The sequence below is a fragment of the Peromyscus californicus genome, unplaced genomic scaffold (assembly GCF_007827085.1).
Source record: "Peromyscus californicus insignis strain IS unplaced genomic scaffold, ASM782708v3 Scaffold_6__1_contigs__length_162567912, whole genome shotgun sequence".
NCBI classification, from domain to species: domain Eukaryota; kingdom Metazoa; phylum Chordata; class Mammalia; order Rodentia; family Cricetidae; genus Peromyscus; species Peromyscus californicus.
The window spans coordinates 16,107,611-16,129,251 of NW_026294584.1; the positions used below are offsets into that span (position 1 = coordinate 16,107,611).

The window sequence follows — 21,641 nt, forward strand, 5'->3', positions numbered from 1 at the left end:
AAGGGGAGCCTTCCTGGTGGGGCTAGAAGGGAACCTGCCCGGTGGCCAGAACCTGGGGCCAAGTTGGACAGGTCTTCCCTGGAGTGGCTGGTGCCCAGGGATGGGATCCAGGCCCAGCTAGGGCACTCACCTGTGCTCCAGAAGGGAAGTCCAGGGCAGGATGGGAGCTGGGGGCCGGCCTCTAAGTCTCAGGATGTGGCTGGGGTCTCGGGTGGATGGGCGTGGGGGCAGGGCGTGGAGACTGCAGGGTCTGCCAGGGGCCTTGGAGAAGGGGATCCTTCCCGGTGGGGCTAGAAGGGAACCTGCCCGGTGGCCAGAACCTGGGGCCAAGTTGGGCAGGTTTTCCCTGGAGTGGCTGGTGCCCAGGGATGGGGTCTAGGATGAGCCCAGGCACTCACCTCTTGTCCAGAACGGAAGTCCAGGGCAGCATGTATTTTTTTATTTTAAAGTGTAAGCCATGAGTTTATATAGAATAGTTATAAGGAAAATTGTGAGCATAGCTCATGAACGTGGGCTTTTTGGTTATTTCCTGAAATTGAAATGACACTGAAAAAATTAGTGTGTTTAGGGATCATGATGTTTCAGTGAAGTGTCCTCAAGTCATTCCTTTTTCTTTTCCAGATATGTGTCACAAAGATGTCTACACGGAACTGCCAGGGGATGGATTCAGTGATCAAGCACCTGGACACAATCCCTGAGGATAAAAAAGTCAGAGTTCAGAGGACACAGAGCACTTTTGACCCATTTGAGAAACCAGCCAATCAAGTAAAAAGGGTGCATTCTGAGAACAATGCTTGCATTAACTTTAAGTCCTCCTCTGCTGGCAAAGAGTCACCTAAAGTTCGAAGGCACTCCAGCCCCAGCTCGGTAAGCTCCGCCCCTTCCAATATATCACCGGGTAAACCCCAGGCCTAGCCTTCATCATAGCTGCACACTGTGAGGAAGAAGGCAGGTGGTGTTTGCAGTGAGTTTTTATGCATTTTCTCCCAGGGTGGTTGAATGTTTTGGAAGAGAGAAAGCTATTCACAGACTCTTGAGTTAAGAGTATCCAGCAAGCAAATGAATGAAATAATTTAACTTATTTTTAGAAAAAAGCAAACAAACACTTTTTTCTTCTTTTAAAAATAAGAGTGTTTGGATTTAGACAAATTGATCATTAAAAATCCTTTGTATTTCTCCCTCTTCGAGATGATTGTGAACTTTTCTGTGCTTGTGAGAAGTTTTCTAAGTTGGCAGATTCACAAAGCATTTCACTTCAAGAAGAGTGTTGTTCATGTGTGGTCCCACAGTTTGCTTCTGGTGGAAATATTTTAGAATTTAGCAGCAAGGCATTGATCCTCAAAGAAAAGCCCGTTCATTTTTAGGAAATCCTATGCTCTACACCAAGGCATTTCTTGCCTTTTGACCAAGGTACCTTCATTTGCATGTAACAGAATCCAGTAGACTGGGTGGCTTCAGAAAGAGAAATTTACTTTTCATCGTCATTCTAGAGCTGGGAAGTCCTTGCTTAGAATTCTGGCAGTGTGGTGCTGCATGTGGTCAGGACACTGGTCTCACTCATGAGGGTGACAACCAGATTAGCTTCTGTCTTCTCCAGATGTCTCCTCTGTCTAAGCACTGCTTCACTGAGATGGGGCATTTCCAGGACTCAGCTTTTAAAGGAGGCATTCTCATTCAGGATGCTTGCTGCTTTTCACTTACAAAATTGTAATTGGAACTCGTACTTTCAAGGCTGGTGCGCATTTAACATTGTAAAAATATCCTGTGATCTTTGGAAACTGAATAATTTTCAAACTTAACCGACACTTAATAATCTTTTGACATTGATGCCCTAAGAGTTTAAAAAGAGAGAGGGAAATATTAAGGGAACTTACATTCTGTTATCTTGCTAAAAACACATGTCATTTGACAAATTTGAGTTCAAAGTTTTTAATGGGAACAGATCCAGCAAAGCCACTGAACTGCTCCAATAGTATTGGCACTTAAGTTTAATTACACTTTATATTGTAGAATATTATTTTAAGATGTATTACATTTGTTTATGCTGTGGAACATTTGTTTTAATAATGCAAAAATGTGTTGCATTCTTTTATGTTGCATTTGTTTAACTCTGTAAAGCTTTGTTACTTTGCCTGTCTAAAACACCTGATTGGTGAAATAAAGAGCTGAATGACCAATAGTGAATCAGGAGAAAGGATAAGTGGGGATAGCAAGCAGAGAGAATAAATAGGAGGAGAAATCTGGGAAAAGAGGAGCAAGAGAACAAGGAGAGGAGGACGCTAGAGGCCAGCCACACAGCCACACAGCCAGACAAGGAGTAAGAGTGAAAGTAAGATATACAGACATAAGGAAAGGTAAAAGCCCAGAGGCAAAAGGTAGATGGGATAATTTAAGAAAAGCTGGCTAGAAACAAGCCAAGCTAAGGCCAGGCATTTATAAGTAATAATAAGCCTCCATGTGTGATTTATTTGGGAGCTGGGTGGCAGGCCCCCAAAAGAGCCAAAAGAGAAAAAGAGTGAAAGAGTAAAACAAGCAAACAAACAAAGCAAAAAAAAAAATACCCACAAGAAACAAAACCAATAACAGCTTTACGCTACGGAACAGATGCAATGTCAATAAAGCAGAAGTAAATGTTACTGCAACACCTTTGAAAGTTGGTTATATACCCCCAATCTTTGCCCATGATTGTTACATGTTACTGTAAGGTAGGACTTACCTGTGTCACAGCTCTACCATTGACTTCTCATGGAGCCTTCAAATTTAGTATTATGTAAAAGAAATTAAGAGTTGTTGAGAGTGATCAAGCTCCTACCATGTTAAGAGAATAATTGTGTGCATTTTACTCTGTAGTTATCTGGTATCATGTATGTCAGCCTATAATGGATTTGCAGAAATTATCATACTAGATATTACAAGGAGTTAATCTTACACTAAAATGTACAGTCTATCTGAGTTCATTCAAATGATCATCCTGTACGTTGTCTGGAATTCCTAGCTGTGGTGCATGGGTACAATATTCTTCTGGGATATTGTTCTAATTATTCCTATAGGTGTTGTTCTGATTATTCCTATAGGTACAAGCCTTTTAGGTTCTGGTTTTCATTTTAAACACATCCCCATTCCCTTGTTTTGAAAATTTCCATAATTTCTGATTCATGTAATAATCTTGGTTTATAATTATACTTTCTCTGCCTTTGATCTAGAATCAGCCATTTCTCTAGACAGCTCTCATCCTTCCCCTTGCCAATTGGAGAATGAAAATTGGAAACTAAGATGTGATTGCTGTGTGTGCTTATTTCTAATGGAGGTCATGTAGTTTTAAAAGTCAATGCACACATCATAATGTAAATATTAACAATGTACTTTGGATATTCATTTATAAATTTTAATAAGGAATTAGTTTTTTAAAAAATTTTATCAAGAAAAGCTGGGAGCCACCTGTTTGATATGTTTGGTACTTTTCTTTCCTCATGAAGTTTTTTGGTTATTGCAGTAGTATTGAACACTGCTTACAGGTCAAATATGATAGAATTAGGCAGATGGTAGTGCCATAGGTTTTGAAACCCACCGTATAATTAGAGAAACTAGTAGCGTAAAACTAAACCAGTAGATAATATCTCCAGTAAACACACAGCATCTCCATGAAGCTCAGGGTCATAGGGACTGGACAGATTTTGAACAGTATCAAGAACTAGACAGTATCAGGGAAGGGGAAGCTGAGGACCTAGACATTCTCACCTGGGACATGTGGCAGCTCACTGAGAATCCTGCACAGCACTGAAACCTCAAAGAGAAACTCAATGGCTCATGTGAGCAGGGAGAGCAGGGAGAGTTCAGGGAAGTCTCAAGGTATGTGGGTAGTCTCACGTCTTTCTTTTGGGACTTTTCTTTTTCTTTTTTCTTTTCCATTTTTCTTTATTAAGAAATTTTCTACTCACTCAACATACCACCCACAGATTCCACCTCCTCCCTCTTCCCATCTCCCAGCCCTCCCTCCCAAGCCACCCCACATCCCTACATCCCCAAAATCAAGGTCTCCCATGGGGAGTCAGCAGAGCCTGGCACACTGAGCCTAGGCAGGTCCAAGCCCCTTCCCACTGTACCAAGGCTGCGCAAGGTGCCACATCACAGGCACTGGATTTCTTTTGGGACTTTTCTAAAATGACAGATTGAGGCACTTTCTTGCCCTACGTAGAAAGCATTGGAAAAATTCTGCACGGGGTAGATTCAACAGATCCAAGGGAACAGGGAGGCCCAGGAAGAAGTGACATAGGGAAACAGAACTTAGGGATAACTAGGAATTTACGGGATAATAAGGAATACACAAAGAGAATTTTCTCTGTTATATTTGTATCTACAGACACACTTATCTAACATTTTAAGCTTACATTAATATGTATCATTTTATAATATATTATTCATACTACAGAAAGTATAGTATACTATGATTGAATTTCTAACTTTTATTTCTTGTAATTGCATTTTCTTTTCATTAGTCCCCAACTGGCGAGATTAGTAACACCATTTTGCCTTCAATAACAATGTGTTAGTTTGATTATTTTATACCTATGACAACCATAGGAAATCATGACCTATGAAAACCATTGGCACAGGGTTCCGTTATTTTTGGAAGCATTTGATGACATAGTGGTGATTGCTAAATCCAAGAGTACCCCTGCCCTGACACAGCAGCATTAATTTGTACCTTTATCTCATCCTTATTTTAAAATATTGGTTAGTTAGTATTGTCTGTAGGAGTAGAGTTGAGAAGAAAAGACAGCTTGATGAAGTTGGCAATACATCTACTATTATAATGAGGAAATGATTATTCATATACATGCTGTGGCAGAAACTATTTTAAATCGCCACCCCTTGGAATGGGGATGTAACTCAAGGGTAGAACCCCTGTCTATCACGGATATACAAGCCTTGTGTTCAATCTCCAGTATTGCATAAAAACAAAACACAACACGAAACCAGAAACTAAAAACTGAAAACCTTAATCACACCTCCATTTCTTGTACATGTGTGTGTGTGTGTGTGTGTGTGTGTATGTGTGTGTTTCCCAGGTATAGGTTGTTATATGTTAGGAACAGTGGCTGAAGTCCAAGAATCAATAGAAACTTGATATCAGTATCTATTATGCTAGTCCATATTTTTTTTTTCCCTTAGACCATGGTATGTTGAAATTCAGGGGTATTGTAAAGAATAAAATTCATAGTAATTAACATATTTTTAAAAGATATTTGATAGTTTGTTTCTAGCATTTTTTATTATCCACTTTTTTATAGTATTAGTAGTATTTAATGCTATTACTGACATGATAAGCACTCACTAGCCTTTCCTGTTGCCTTCAGCATAGCCCATCACCACACTCTTACTAGCTGTGGCTGTTGGGAGGACTGTAGGTAGATGCTTGTCTTGGTGGTCCAGGTTAGAAGGTATTTCATTGAGTTGGGCTGACATCTGCTGAGCCCAAACAGAGCTTATTTTCAGAAATTTCATATTTAGGTTAGTTTTCTCCATATATTCTCCAAACTGCTATAAATTTACGTCTTTCTATACCATGAACATCTTCATGTCATGATAGTAGTGTTAAATCTGGAGAGAGAGGAGGAAGGTCTGGATTTGCAATGAGAGTCACACATACTCATCCTGGGGTCATGTCTGCTTAGCATTGCTTCCTTTCTGGTGAGAGTGCAAAATCCTCACACAGAGCCAAGCCTCTTTGTCTGCTTGTTTCAATGGCTGGTATTTGGGTCTGTACCTTTGTCCAGCATTTAGATCCTCTTTGCAATTAAATTATCTGTTTACTGTGAATTGCCTTAATGATGGAGTAAAACTGCTGAGTGATAGATCCTGCTCTGGGGCTCAAGGAACAACAGAATGACTGGAGGCAATCTTGAATCTAAGTCTTTGTTTTGAGGTAACAGAATTCTGAGTGAACCCTTCCCTCCCTCAATCTAATACCCATGCAGAATGTAGAGTACTGCAGCCATCCTTAATTGTGGCTTTCTTGCAGTTAATGGAGATATGGTCCTGATCTTAAATGGCTGCCTGACTAAGGCTTCGTATTAAAGGCTTGGTTGCTATGCATGCCTCATGAAGTAGGACCCATAGGAGGGAAACTGGGTCGTGGGAGATGTGTCCTTAAGGAATATTATTTGGACTAACTCGCCTACTTCTTGTTTTCCTCGTCTCTCACTTTTCTGTCTCTTCTTCCTTTCCTTCTCTTTTTCCTTCTCCCTCTTTTCCTCCCTTCTCCCACCCCCATCCAAGCTGCTATGGGGTAACAAGGCCTTCTGTATGCTCCTGTCGTTTGGTACTGGACCATCACAGGCCAAAAGCAGTGGAGTCAGGTGACCATGGACTGAAACCATGAGTCCAAATGAACCCTTCCTCTTGTGAGTTGCGTGTCTTAGATATTTTGTCAGGGGGCATGGAACACTGATTGACACAGGGGCTCTCAGCTTTAAACAAGTAGTTCTTACTGACAATGAGAATGAGTCTTCAATAGAGTCAATGTGGAACTATGGCTGCATCATTGGGATGTACTTTCAGGATACTCATACAGTGCATAATGATACAGTTTAAACACCCATTCCTACTTCTAGGAATGAGATTTCAGCATAAGATAGAGCTAAGCACAATTTAATATTTCCCCCATTTGGGTGAAAGTTAACCCATGGGGACTATTTTACTAGGTTAGTAGTAATAAAGATTTTCAGTTCGCATCAATTTATTTTAATTCTAGTTCTGCTAGTAGCTACAGAATCTTTGGTAAGTTTTGTCATTTTTCCAGCCTTTACATTGTTCATGTCTAAATGGGATGAATAATAGAATCAATCTTATGATGGGTCTATTGGTTTTAAATTTAGATAATAAAGGCCAAAGGCCGGGAGTAAACCTTCAGTATTTGTGGTATTTATTACTGCTATTCAGACAGTGAAGTGGAGCTGTTAAGGTCCTGCCTTGTGGGTGGCAGGGTGACAAGCACTGTTCAGCTGCAGCACCCGCACTTTCCATTACCCAGATCCATGTTCCCCTCCAGTGAGCCAGACAATTGACGGCCCTTTGCGCTTCTATTCTGTTTTTAAAAATGTATTAACATTATCTCATTAAATTCAGTGTCTCCACGGAGTGTCTGTTAGCAATTGCACAGTAGCTGTCTGTATTTCCAAGTCACCATGGTGCTTTCGAGAGTGCATTCTAAGGAGAAAAGTGATAAGAAGAAAACAGTTGTCCCATAAGGCTCTTACCATCCATTCATGCACCTGAGGTCCCAGAGCCAAAGCTAATGTTCAGGGCTGACTGCATCTTGGTTTGTTGTAGTGTCTTCATTTAAACAGGAGAGTATAATAAAATTGTATGAAGAAAGGCAAATGAAAGACCTGAGCCCTAATTTTAAGGTAGGACCCCCCTCCTCTTGCATTATTCTTGGTTTTGTTCATTTGATTGGAGGGGTTTTACTCTTGTCCCCTTTAAATGCTTGGCATTTGGATTCCTTATTTATATGCATGGTAATTGCACAGCAGACTACTTTCCATGCTTAAAATAGGAGACTCGCTTTGTAAGAATCTAATCCTCAAAGCTTAGACTATCTCATACCGTCCATGTTCCAAAGAACCATTCTTTTATAGTCCAGAACTGTTTTTAGAGAGAAATCACATGCTTTTAATTTGTCTAAGGAAGACTGTATGATTGATCTGCAAATTACAGGGTATTTCCACAGTGTCTACATATCAGTTCCACAGGGCAAATAACTGATTGTTTTACTGTAAAACGTGGCAAAATATTAATTTTCTGTCATTGCAGTGTTAATAGAATATACTTTAACTGCAACAGTTAATACATCCAAATCCATTTAGTTAGAAAAATGGACCATATGTGTCATTATTATCTTCTCTTACTTGTTTTTGTCTTTCTTGTAAATAAAATGGAGATTGGTTCTTGTCACGTGAAAAGTTTCACATTTTTACAATTTCCTCTGTTCAGTTTTTAAGTAGTGTCACTATGTCTTATTTGGAAGCTGTTGCATATTCAAGGCAGATTATGAAGAGTGAAACATACAATGCTTAATCAGTTATTTGTGCCTCTCCTGAGAGAGGAAAGACTGCTGTCTTCCATTCTCCCATCAGTTTGTGCAGCTTGTCTTGCCTTCAGTATGTAGGAGCCAGGTAGTCTCTGATAGGAGCAAAGGGGTTGCCGTCTGTAGCTACCTTTTTTCTGTAGCTTAGATTCATTCTTAAAGGGGCACAAAAGCAGACGTGAAGATTTTTCACTCCAATTTAAAATAATTTAGAGAGGAACTGTGAACACAATATTTTCTCCATTGAAGATCATTTATACTAAGTTTAATATAGGTTTTAAAATTTCTATTTAGAACTTGGGCTCAGGAGGGTGATGGTGAAGCGTGACATTCGCAAGCTGTTTCCTGGCGATGAGAAATAAGTGAGAACATAACCCACACAGGACTAGTCATGCAGCTCGGAATGCAAATGCCCATTACATTTTCCTTGGTTCTGATGTAGTTTTTGAGGAAAAAAAGTAAAAAACTCCTCAGTGTAATGTGTAATTTAACATATGTGGAATCAAAATATCATTAAGAAAATCTTGGATCTCCTTTATACATTCCCTTCCTGTCTATGCCTGTCTATGTTAAAATTTGAAGTATATTTGTCTATCATCAAGCTGTCTCTTTTTCTGTGGCCTGCATTGCCCTGCTTCCCCCCACCCCCATCTCTATGTTGATATTCTAAACCACAGTACCTCACACCCTATTTGCAGATAAGATCCTTGAAGAGGTTACTAAGTTCAAATGCGTCACTGGGATGGTTCCTCTAGCTGATGTTCTTCTGAGCCTAGGGAGGAACACCACAGAGATAATTCAGGGAGAGAAGCAGGATGGGGACACCAGCCACAGAGAGCCCTCAGCAGAAACCAAAACCTGCTCTCACCACCATCTTGATATGCTGGCTTCCATAATTGGGAAATACCATTTTTTGTTGTTGATGCTACTGAGGCTTGAGCACTTTGACACCTCTAGCGAACTAATTCATATCTAGAAAACAATGCTTTGTTATTAGTTAGGGTGTTTTCTTAAAATATTGTTCATTACCAAATTTTGCTATTTTTCCCTCGTACTGCGTGCTGAATGGGAACATTAAACAGATGAGTTTTGCTTTGAGGAAAAATGTGTTTAATTAAAACTCAGCAGATAGTCTTGGGAAAGTCATCTTTCTGGGAGACTCTCCTATTTATACACTTAGACTAGCGTAAACGATGCTGAAGTGTTGTACAGCCCTAGTTATTTCTGATTTCTGTGAAGACGAGTTCTATTTTTGGTATATACTTCATTAAAAATTTAGCAACATGTAACTATGGAGCTTCGTGTGACTGTGTGGAATTGTCCTCTCATTGGATACTTTGTTGAAGAAATGGGTTACTATGGTGTTCAACTCCATGGCAGATTGAATAATTGACCCCAAAAGCTTCTTGCAGTCTTTGTTGCTGCCTTTGACTCATTCCTTCTGCCTATGAAGATGCTCAGTCAGCATCTAGAGATATGTGGGTTTAATAATTGGGACCAGAAAATAATTCTCTTTATGTCAGTATTGAAATTAGAAGCTGAGTTTGCCTGTCTTAACTTATTAAGTAGATTCATAACTCCAAGTTACCAACCATGCCATATACACTTGGAAAAGTTGACTTCATAATTGACAAACTGACCTTTTTCCTTTCATCACTGGAATTTTGTTGTTTTGTTTTGTTTTTTGTGACAGGGTCTCATTATGTAGCCCTGGCCATCCTGGAATTCACTCTATAGACCAGGTTGACCTCAAACTCACAGAGATCCCTCTGCCTCTGCCTCCCAAGAGCTGGGATTAAAGGTGTGGGCCACCACACCCAGCCTCTGTCATTGGAATTTTTATTGAGATTGCATTAAACTTGTAAATTCTAGGGAGCTGACACCTTGAGGTGACATTGGGCTGTTCCAACTAAAACAAAAGATGCCTTTTCATTATCAGGTATTTTGTGGTCTTATTTTTATTACTATTTACTTAGCATAAAGTAACAGTGTTCATTATAGCATTTTTGTGAATATTTCCTTTTGGATGAGACTCTTTTCTACTCTTCTCTCTCCCCTCCAGCACCCTATGCCTAGTCTGTTATTGTGTCCTATGTATCTATTATCGTCCACACCCTTTCTTAAAACCCTCTTCCCTGTCTCACGACCCCCTTTCTAGTCTCATGACTGTTAACCACACTGACTCCCATGTAAATATACATATATAAAAATTACAAGCCAGGATCTGCATGAGAGAGCATGTGGTTTTGTCTTTTGAGATTGGATCGACTTAGTTAATACAATAATTTCGAGATCCATCATTTTTCCTTTTGGATTTATAAAGTTCCATTGTATATATGTACCTCCATTTTCTTTATATTCATCAGTTGTTGGATGTCTCTGTTATTGTGTTTTCTTGCTATTGTAAATAGAGAAACAATGAACATGTTTATGCTAGTGTCTCCGTGCCAGTTATAGAATGCTTTGGGTGTAAACTGCAGTGGGGTAGCTGGGTCAAATAGTGGTGATACTTGTAATTTTTTGAGAATCTCCACTCTGATTTTACTACTGCTGAACTTTTTACATTCCCACCAGCAGTGAATAAGGGTTCCTCTTTTCCCATATCCTCACTAGCATTAAATGTCTTTTTCCTTGATGGTAACCATTCTGATTGGGGTGAGATGGAATCTTGTAATTACTTTAATTTGTATTTTTCTGATGGCTAAGGATGCTGAACCTTATTAAAAATATATATCTGTCATTTGTCATTTGTCTTACTCCTCTTTTTTCTTTTCTTTCTTTTTTTTTTAAATTTTGGTCTCCAAACATTTCAAACATGTATATAAAGCATTCTGGTTACTTCCTCCTCCTCATTTCCACCTCTGCAAGCCACCCCCCCCCCATTTCCTACACAGCTCTTTTTATGTATTCATTAATTTTTGTTTTGTGTCTGACAGACTTTGTGAACCTGGATTTGAAACTAGACATTAGAGACTGCTAAGCTCATCATTGGGTACAACTGGATACTGTGCCTCTCCTTCTCCAACAACTAACAGTAATTCACCACTAAGTGGTAGGGCCCTGTGAACACATTCTCTATGCATGGCTAACTGTTGAGTGGACCTGACTTGTATAGACCAATGCAGTGGGCACAAAGTTCGTATTGCCATGGCCTTGCCATGCTGAGAAGACCTCAGTTTGCAATTCTTTTCTTATCTTTCAGATCATATATTCTTTCAGATTCCTCTTCCAAAATATTTTTTGCACCTTAAAAGGGTGCTGTAAATGTCTTGATTATGGTCAATGCTTTAATCATTCAATATTCCTATATCTTGTGGAGCCATGGCTCTCTGCATCCACCTTCACTCACTACAAAGAAAGGCTTCTCTGATTAAGGGTGAGAGTAGCCTGTGCAAGTGGCTATAAATATAGATATTAAGAAGGGGGCTTGAGTCTGTGTCAATTCAGCTAAGTAGCAGAAGGTTTCTCCTCCTCCCAGTATCTAAGTCTTCTTCAGTCACAGGTTTTTGACCAGATTTACAGCATTAGGTCTGGATTTTCTCTTGTGGAGCACACATCAAATCCAATCAGGAAGTGGTCGGTTATCCCCCACAAGAGTTGTTTCACTGTAACATGAATTGCTAAACGGTCATATTAATAAAAAACCAGGAGCCAGGTATTGGCGTGAAAGATCAGAGGGATAGAACAAGCCACAGCCAACCTCACCTTACCAAGTCCTCAGCCTCCAGAGCACTACTTCCTGTATACTCACACCTATATCCTTTCTGTGCCCTGCCATCTCACTTCCTCTCCCTGCTCAGCTACATCACTTCCTCTTTTCGACCAGCTCTATTACTTCTTGTCTGTCTGTATACACCTCCAGTCCTGTATGGTTAACTAGTGCTGGGATTAAAGGCATGTGTCACCACTCCTGGCTCTGTCCCCAGTGTGGCCTTGAACTCACAGAGATCCAGATGAATCTCTGTCTCCCAAATGCTAGGATTAAAGCTGTGTGCTACCACTGCCTGACCTCTATGTTTAATATAGTGGGTGGCATTTTCCTCTGATCCCCAGGCAAGCTTTAGTTGTTAGAGCACAAATAAAATATCACCACATGCCACTCTTGTACTAATGGGTACATCTTGTCTAACAGGTTGGTTTTATGGTTCACAAAGTCCACAGCTGGGTAAGATCATTGATGCTCTTATTCTCTCAACACACTACATTGCCCTATCCAACACCCCTGAGAGCTAGTCAGCAGAAAGCAGGCTTGAAGCTCTGGATTTGGCATCCAAGCTGTGTGATGCCTTTAGCAGTAGGGTCTTAATCATTAGTTTTGTGGGCAACCAAGAGGAATGCCAAGAACCTCTATCCCATACTTGGTACTAAGGTTTTTGTTTAGTGGCCCGCTGTTCACAAGAATGGCAATGTCTGGTCTTGGAAAGTATTTGCTAAATCTTTTATGCTTTTAAATTGGGTTACCAGATGGTGGCTTTTATACCTCCCTTGTTTTGATTATTGCTCCCCCCTTGTCTCCCCACCCTCTGTTTGAACCCATCTGCTCCAGTGTCCACCATGTTCATTTGTGTCCTATTGCCCTCTTCCTGAAGGTGCCCTGTCCCCTGTGCAGTGTCTCCGTTCTGATTTTCTTGTTTCTGGAGGTACTCCTTGTTAAGACATGAAATTAAGGAGTGGAAGCTAGGACACACACGTGGGAAGAAATGTGGCTTTTGTTGTTTTGTACCTTGGTTACTTCTCTCAGTATAAAAATTTCAGGCTTCATATATTTTCATACCAATTTCATGACTTCAGTTTTGTATATAGCTGAATAAAATTCTGTTTTGTATGTATACTCTATTTTCCTTACCCATTCATCTGTTGATGGTCAACATTAACAAATGGGGCTGAGAATCCTAGATGTTAACATGTAAAGAACGAAACTAAATCCCTATATCTTACCCTGTACAAAACTCAATTCAAAATGGGTCGAAGACCTCAGTATATGACCTGATATTCTGAAACTGATAGAGAAAATAGTAGGAAGTACCCTTCAATATATAGACAAAGGTAAGGATATTCTGAAAGGTACTCTGTTAGCTCAGGAAATGAGACCAACAGTGCACAAAAAGGATCTAATGAAACCAAAAGGCTTCTGTAGAGCAAAGGTAACTGTTAATTGAGTGAAGAGGCAGCTCACAGAATAGAAGAAATTATTTCCCTGATATATTCCCTCTGATAGAGGACTAGTCACTAAATAAAACAAAACAAAACAGACTAAACTCCATGAAAACAAATCAACTAATAAAGAATGTGCTTTGGAACTAAACGGAGAGTTCTCAAAAGAAGAAATTCAAATGGCCAGGAAAAGCTTTAAAAAATATTTAACATACTTAATCATCACAAAAATTCAGATTTAAACCACTTGATGTCATATCGCCAAGGATACAAATGGCGGTTCCTGTTGATGTGGATGTGGGGAAAGGGGACCTTGTACAGTGATGGTGAGAGTGGAGCTAGTGTAGCCATTTTAGAAATCATTCTGTAGGCTCCTCAAAAAGCTGGAAATAGAACTACTGTGTAACCCAGCTATACCATCTGGGCATGTGCTCTGAGAAACTTACAGCCTATTCCAGAGGCATTTGTACATCTGAGTTCATCGCAGCTCTAGTCACGACAGCTGGGAAGCAGCACTGTGGTTCGTTTGCCCCGATTATTGACTGACAACTTTTTGGTGATAAGGTTTTGCTGTTCTTTATATATTCTAGCCCCCTGTCTGAAGTGGATGACAGGTTTTCTCTCATTCTTCAGGCTGTATTTTCATTCTGGTGATTGTTTCCTTTGTTCTGTAGATTCTTTTAATTTAATGTCATTCAATTTGTCAATTCCTGGGGATATTTTCCTGTGTTATTAGCATCCTATTCAAAAAGTTCTTGCCTATGCCTATATCTTGAAGTATTTTCTCTTAGCAGTTTAAATATTTCAGGTTTATTTTAAAGTCCTTGATGTGTTTTGAATTGATTTTTCTGCAGGGTGAGAAATAGGGATTTAATTTCATTCCTTGTACAATCATTTTTGCCAGTACCATTTGTTAACATTCAACAAAAAAAGCAAACAACACCTCTTTAGTTACATGTAGAAATTCTGATTTTTTTTTCTCATTGCATAGAATGAGCTTTTGTTAAGAAAGCAGCAATTTGAAAGCTTACTTGCAGGAGTTGATATTTAGTCTTGATAATATTCATGTACACACATACAGACTATACAAACACATCATAAACAGAAATACAGGTTGGGGATTTAGCTCAGTGGTAGAGCGCTAGTAGAGCGCTTGCCTAGCAAGCGCAAGGCCCTGGGTTCAATCTTCAGCTCAAAACAAACAAACAAACAAACAAACAAACCAAACACAAATACAAACAAACATCTGGGTAGATTTTCCCTTCTTTATTTTCAGATATACTCTTTTATTCTGCTTTTGAATTTTCTCAATAGCATATTGTTGATCCCCTCACATCACAATTACGTGAACTTTTATTTGCCAAAAGTGGTTCTTATGTTTATTGTAATCTTTGATATAGTTGAACTTAACTTCCTTCTTATTTGATTTACTCAGTATGCTTTTTTTTTTTTTTTTTTTTTTGTTTTTTGTTTTTTCGAGACAGGGTTTCTCTGTGTAGCTTTGCGCCTGTCCTGGAACTCACTTGGTAGCCCAGGCTGGCCTTGAACTCACGGAGATCCGCCTGGCTCTGCCTCCCGAGTGCTGGGATTAAAGGCGTGCGCCACCACCGCCCGGCTCAGTATGCTTTTTTTTTTTGAGAATCCCTTGTCTAAGTTCTCTTTCCTTATTCTCTTTCTCTCTTGCATTTCCCCTTCATTCCTCAGTTTATTTAAGATGTATACATTCTTACTTATAAAAATGTAGAAAATACTTTTTAAGGTATAAGAAAAATACTAAGATTTGTGACTTTGGAGTCAATCAGTGTCTATACTCTGTCCTAATTAATTCAGGAAATCTCAGCATGATTTTCTCTTTTCTTTGCCTTCTGGTACTTGCGTTAGTCCAGCCAAGCCTTGTGTTGAAGTACTATGGAAGTTAATACCTTGATTTATTTGCCTCAGGTGATAAAAGTTGCAGTGTATCCGTATCTCTCAGTGGGCACACTAACAAATACAGTAGTAGTGAAGTCGTTGTCTCTTTTTTTTTGAGACAGATTCTCTCTACACAGCTCTGACTGACCTGAAACTTACAATGTAGACTAGGCTGGCCTCAAACTCACAGAGATCCCTCTACCTCTGCCTCCAGAGTGCCGACCACACCCAGCCAAATCACTTCTTAACTTTACAAATATTGCTTGCCATTTTGCAGCCCTTGTTATCTTTGATTAACTTTACTATGTAGTCGCAATCTCTCCTTGAAGTTTCTGGTGAGAATTTTGTTCAAACCTGAGTTTATTGCTATTTCAGCTGTATCTTTTCTCCTATTCAGTACTCATTAAATGTTTTTATACTGTTTAAATATTGATCATACAATAACTTCAAAGTCATTTTTACCTTGGTACTGTTACTTCTGTTTCCAGTTTTAGTTCCTCTGCCCATGAAACTCTGCTTCTCTTTGATGGTTGCATCCTTGATGATTGTATGAACTGACTTGTGACTTTAGGATTTGTACTCCTGTTTTTATTTGAGAAACTGCTGTCAGCTTTTTCTGTTTCTGTCAATTGTGTCAAAAAGCCATGATGTAATTATATTTTGATTAAAATCAAACAATTAATAAAAAGCCATTGTTATAACCTTAGGAATAATTGCATTTTCCTGATGACTAAGGAGGTTGAATATTTTTTCAAATATTTATTGGCCATTTGTTTTTCTACATTACACTTTGTATAGATGTTGGCTAATTGAGTTTTTGCTTTGCCCTTGTAACCCAAAGACCACATTCTTAACTGTCTTTCCTGTTTTTATAAAATCAAGTCTCCCCTTACCTTTCTTGGAAAGACTTAGTGTTCTTGCTCTGTTGACCAGTCTAGTGTATACTTAAATGTTTCTGCTATTTTAATCTAATAGTTTTCTTATGAATTTAGGGCCATTTCTCTGAAATTCTATTCCTAATTACATTATACCATTCAAGATTCCTCAAAATGTATGATTAGATAATTTTTTCATGATCATGAATTGTTAGTTTTGAAGAATACAGTTTTAGTCACTATGTCACATTTGGGGTGGGCAGGAGACTAAAGAACATATTTAGTGTTTTCATTTTAAGTTAATTGTTATAGTTGGCATACAAGTAATGGGCTTCATTGTGACATTTCATTTGTCTATATCATTGTATTTTTTTCTTATTTATCCTGACCACTACTCTCCCCTATAATTTCAATGTACAACTTTCTCCCTGTAAATCATCTCCCCTCTGGTTTTATGTGTGTGTATAAGCAAATCTAGATTCTGCTTATGAGAGAAAATATTCGATATTGTGTTTTCTTCTTCCTTTTACTGCTCCCCCACCCCATCGCTGCCACATTTATCCCCTTTCTTTAGCTGGAGTTATCTCCAGTTCTGCTCAGGCCTGCAGCCACTCAGACCCTAATAAACACACAGACGCTTATATTATTTAAACTGTTTGGCCTAATGGCTCAGGCTTCTTGTTATCTAGTTCTTTTATCTTAAATTAACCCATTTCTATTCATCTATAAGTTGCCACGTGGCTTGTGACTTACCAGTACTTTACATCTTACTTCTCATGGCAGTGGCAGCTGGCAGCATCTCCTGACTCAGCCTTCCACTTTCCAGCATTCTCTTCTCTGCTTGTCCCACCTATACTTCCTGCCAGGCTATTGGCCAATCAGCATTTTATTTATCAACCAATCAGAGCAACACATTCACAGCATACAGAAGATATCCATAGCACTTCCCTTTTCTTTTTCTTCAAAAAGTAAGGTTCTAACTATAACATAGTAAAATTACATATAACAAAACAGTTATCAAGCAAGAATTACAGTTACAATATCTAGTCTATTTATAATATCTAGTCTATTTGTATTTGGAAAAATTAAAGAAGATATCCTATGTCCTGTATTTGTGAGTGTAAGGTTTTATATCTAACTTATCTTTTATCATAACTAAGGAAATTATAGCTATCTAGTCTTCAACTACATCAAAGACTTCATAAGGATATAATATTACCTAAGTAAAGAGGAAGAGCATTGTAAGCAACTTCCAAAAATCCAGAGTGACAGAGACAGCTGGCTGCCTGGATAGTCACCCAAATTTCTTCTGCAATGTTGGGATATCCACTTTTCAGCCTACAGGCGTAGACTCTCTCAGTCATTTCTCTCTGTGTCCTGTAGAATGTCTGGCAGTTTCCTCTGTGAAGCAGGAACCTGAAGGACCAGTTCGCCAGTCAAAGTTCAGTGGTCACCTTCCTATGGGTCCTGCATGTCCAGTCAATCAAGCAGTCCAGGCAAGAACAGTTTCTTGCCCAAATGGCTATTTTTGCCAAGAAGAAGATAAACTCCAAATAGAGTGTCTTCGATGCCCATCCTCCTCTCTGAAGTAAATCGGTGCTGCCAGGAGCAGACATGATTCACTATTCAGAAAGTCTAAATTTTTAAAACATTTTAAATGCCATATTTTGTAGGTCTTTGAAGTGTTTGAAGACTACCTATCTGTCTGAAATATATCTGTATATACCTAGAAAACTTAACTAACATGACTATAAGTTTGTTTATCATAGAAGACTAATTATTAATCTGTATTTTTAATTATCCATTACAATCTAAATGAGTTACATAAACATAATACCTCAAACGAAAATAGAAATATATATACAGTATAACAAAATTAAGTTTAAACTTGTATCAATAAACTAAAATCCATAGCAATGTAAAACATTTCTAAACAAGTTGTTGCTCTTTAAAAGTAGGTTACCCTTTTATCCTATCATATCTGTATCCCCTTTTCTTCTTTAGAAAGAGATTGCATTTATAATCAACCTGCTTTAAATAAAAATATTGGTTTTGCTCTGTCCCACACCAAAGGGTTCTTCTGATATGGGACACAAGAATCTCTCAACCTTTTCTTTTAGAAATATGCTTGGGTTTAGAGAAGGAGTGAGCCAGTTCCATCTCCAAAGCCAGCTTGGTATATTTGGGAATTTGGTTGTAGCTTCTCTTACTACTTCCTGCCAAATGAGGGTGCTGTATTCTTATGGGGACACAAAGAAAATTTTAGGATTATGGAGTAGTCCATGAGGCTATATTGTCTGAGCCAGTTGCCTTGAAACCGTTGTGGAAGTTGGATTATCTGGGTCATAGTGTCATTGGAGACCTTTCAGGGGCTCTTTTCTGGTCAAACCTGATATATCTTAATCTGGAACAAATTCATAGCCTCTTGCTTTCTGTGGAAACAAAAGCAGAGTCTCCTTTCCAAAGCAACATATCTTTAGATTCAAATATTGAAGTCAAGGTACCTTTAAAATATACATGTGTGTTTACCTGAGCAGTCTTTACAATCAAATGTCTTTCTGCAGTTAAAAATATCAAAGACAACACAATCCAAATTCTCTGTGTAACATCCATCTTTATGTGGCTTATTTTTTATATTACTTTTACTTTCTCTTTAAATACTTTATTTTTTATAACTATTTCTTTATATAACTTCATGTATTACTTTTTTTTCTCTCTTCCAAGCCTGCGTACATTTTTACACACACTGTAAAGCATTTAGAGGTTTATCCCATCTGAATCGGTCTTACTGTGAATCTGTTGCTTTAAACTGCAGTGGTTAGTACTGAATGACTCCGCCCACCTCAGCTTCCCAACATGGCGGTGGTATGTTTACCACCAGCTCTGGGTCTGGAAGCCATATGTACCATCAACTCTCAGAAACAGTGGGTCTATGCTTCTATCAAAGCAGCCTATAGCCCAGAAACCTCTCTTTTTTTCTCTCTCTCTCTTTTTTTTTATCTGTACTAGCAAAGGCTAAATCTACCATGCAGGGTAATGTGCGGCTTGCCTCATTCCCGCCATGCTGTAGGTCAAGTCCACACACCACGAACCTGCCATAGAGTAGCTCAAGCCCCCAGGCTGTAGCTAACTTGGTAGAGACAACTAGGAAGCTGTTTTTAGCTCCGTTTTAGAATCTTCTTTCTCAGGTTTTAGGTGGAAACTCTAGCTGTTGGGCACCATTTTTAGCTGGAGTTATCTCCAGTCCTGCCCAGGCCTGCAGCCACTCAGACCCAAATAAACACACAGACGCTTAGCTTATATTAATTAAACTGTTTGGCCTAATGGCTCAGGCTTCTTGTTATCTAGTTCTTATATCTTAAATTAACCCATTTCTATTGATCTATAAGTTGCCACGTGGCTTGTGGCTTACTGGTACTTTACATCTTACTTCTCATGGTGGTGGCGGCTGGCAGCATCTCCTGACTCAGCCTTCCACTTTCCAGCATTCTCTTCTCTGCTTGTCCCACCTATACTTCCTGCCAGGCTACTGGCCAATCAGCCTTTTATTTATCAACCAATCGGAGCAACACAGTCACAGCATACAGAACATATCCACAGTACCTTTCCTCCCTCATCGTAGTCTGTCTTCTTTCATGGTATCTGTACATGTCTTATATATGAATTTACACATACCTCACACACAGATAGATAGGTGTGTCCATATATGATAGAAAACATGGTTCATGTATTTCTGAGTCTGACTTGTGGTGGTTGTGTTATTGTCATTTTTACATAACTTTATCATGTTAGTGATAATCTCTATCAATTTTCCTGAAGATGCTATGAATTTCAGCTTCATTATGGCTGAATAAAATTCCACTGTGTGTATAAACCATAGTTTCATCAAGTTAATCTGCTGCTGATGCTCTTGGTGGGTCGCATGTCTTGTATATTGTGAGTTCCTCACTTCTATAGTAAAATTACTAAGTTACTTTCTCACCAGCATTGTATAATGGTTCTCAAGCATTCTCTGTCCCCCCTCTTTCTCTCTCTCTCTCTCTCTCTCTCTCTCTCCCTCCCCCCCCTCTGGTGATAACCATTCTCATTGTGGTGAGATAGCATCTCAATGTTGTTTTAATTTTCACTTTCTTGATAGCTAAGGATGTTGAAATATTTCCAGATACTGGCCATTTGTATTTCTACATTTGAGAAAGTTTCTATTTATTCACCTATTTATTGACTGGATGATTTTTCATGTCTAGTTTCTCCAGACCTTCCTTTTTTGTCTATGTCAGTCTTCTATGACATATCCACTTGGCAAAGATTTTCTCTCATTCTGTAGGCCATCTCTCCATGCTGATGCTTGTCTCCTCTGCAGTACAGACATCTTTGATTTCATGTGCTCTCATTGGTCACTCCTTAATGGTTTTTTCTGACCTATTAGAATCAAGATTAGAACGACCAGTTATCTCTAAATAGTGTACTTTATCTATTTGATTTACTGCTAAAATATGTTGGAGGAGTATTTTTTTGTGAGTGAATATTGTATACAGTCATGATTTACCATAAAAGTAACACAGTATTCCCAGAATTATCCGTTGTACAATTTATGTTTTAATTGCAGCTTTGTTATAACTAGAAAGTCGTAGATAAGATGGCCATTCTAATAAAACTGTGGATAGTAAAATGTGATTTTTGTACAACTTTCATGTCTTTTGTTTCCTCCCCAACTATTGAAACAAGGTAACAGTTATTCTACATACATGGGGTAGGCTATGTTTGACCTGCGTATAATAGATTATTAATGTCTAACTTAGAAGATTATGCCATAATATAGAAGATGTTCATATCACATTGAATATGAGAACACAGATCACAAAACGTATATTGAGTGCGACAACATCTATATAAAAAATCAATTTCCAGCAAGACAGCTTTGGGCGATGCTATATCAAAATATTTACAGTGCTCCCTTGGTTAGATTATGGGTAAATTTAATCCTACATGTGTTTGTTTTGTATGTTCTGAATTTGTACTATGACTGTTTATTGCGTTGTTTTAAAAATATTCTTATATCAGAAAAAGTTATTTATGCAGTGTCAGCAAATTAGTACATTGATACAATCTGTTTTGTTTTCCCTGTTTTATGTTTAGCCGACAAGTCCCAAGTTTGGAAAAGCTGACTCATATGAAAAACTGGAAAAGCTAGGGGAAGGATCTTATGCAACAGTATACAAAGGGAAAAGCAAGTAAGTTAAATGTTTTAAAGAATGTGTCATATGTGCAGGGTATCTGTGCTCTTACTATTAAATAACAGCATATTTAAATAACTCAAATTTACTACATAATAGATTTTCGTGCTGTTTGGTTCCATGACTCCTGTGAATCTGCTTCAAACAAACCTAAAAGCCAATGGAAATTGTTTTCCTGAGGCAAATGGCTCTGCAGACTTTTCTAACTTAGCTTACTATTTCTCAATGGAGCTGGAACCCCCAAATGGGAATTATTTCCCAGGTGAATGGTGGTTTAGTGTTTAATATTATTTTTTCCATTTTTCCCATTTATTGAAAATAGATTCTTTTCTCATACAATATATACTGCCTATATATACTCATGAGATCCACAGAAAT

At 38.5% G+C, this 21,641-nt stretch overlaps 1 protein-coding gene across 6 annotated transcripts in view; it reads left to right on the top strand.

The window, feature by feature from the left end:
- The window catches only part of Cdk14 (cyclin dependent kinase 14), a 587,756-nt gene that overhangs the window by 144,401 nt on the left and 421,714 nt on the right, over positions 1-21,641 (top strand). For 5 of the 6 annotated variants that reach the window (XM_052720087.1, XM_052720086.1, XM_052720089.1 and 2 more), the window contains 2 exons: positions 622-867; positions 21,166-21,260. In XM_052720087.1, the coding sequence (XP_052576047.1) occupies positions 622-867; positions 21,166-21,260 (341 nt within the window). The remainder of the gene's footprint in view (positions 1-621; positions 868-21,165; positions 21,261-21,641) is intronic. The other variant, XM_052720091.1, reaches the window with a different exon arrangement.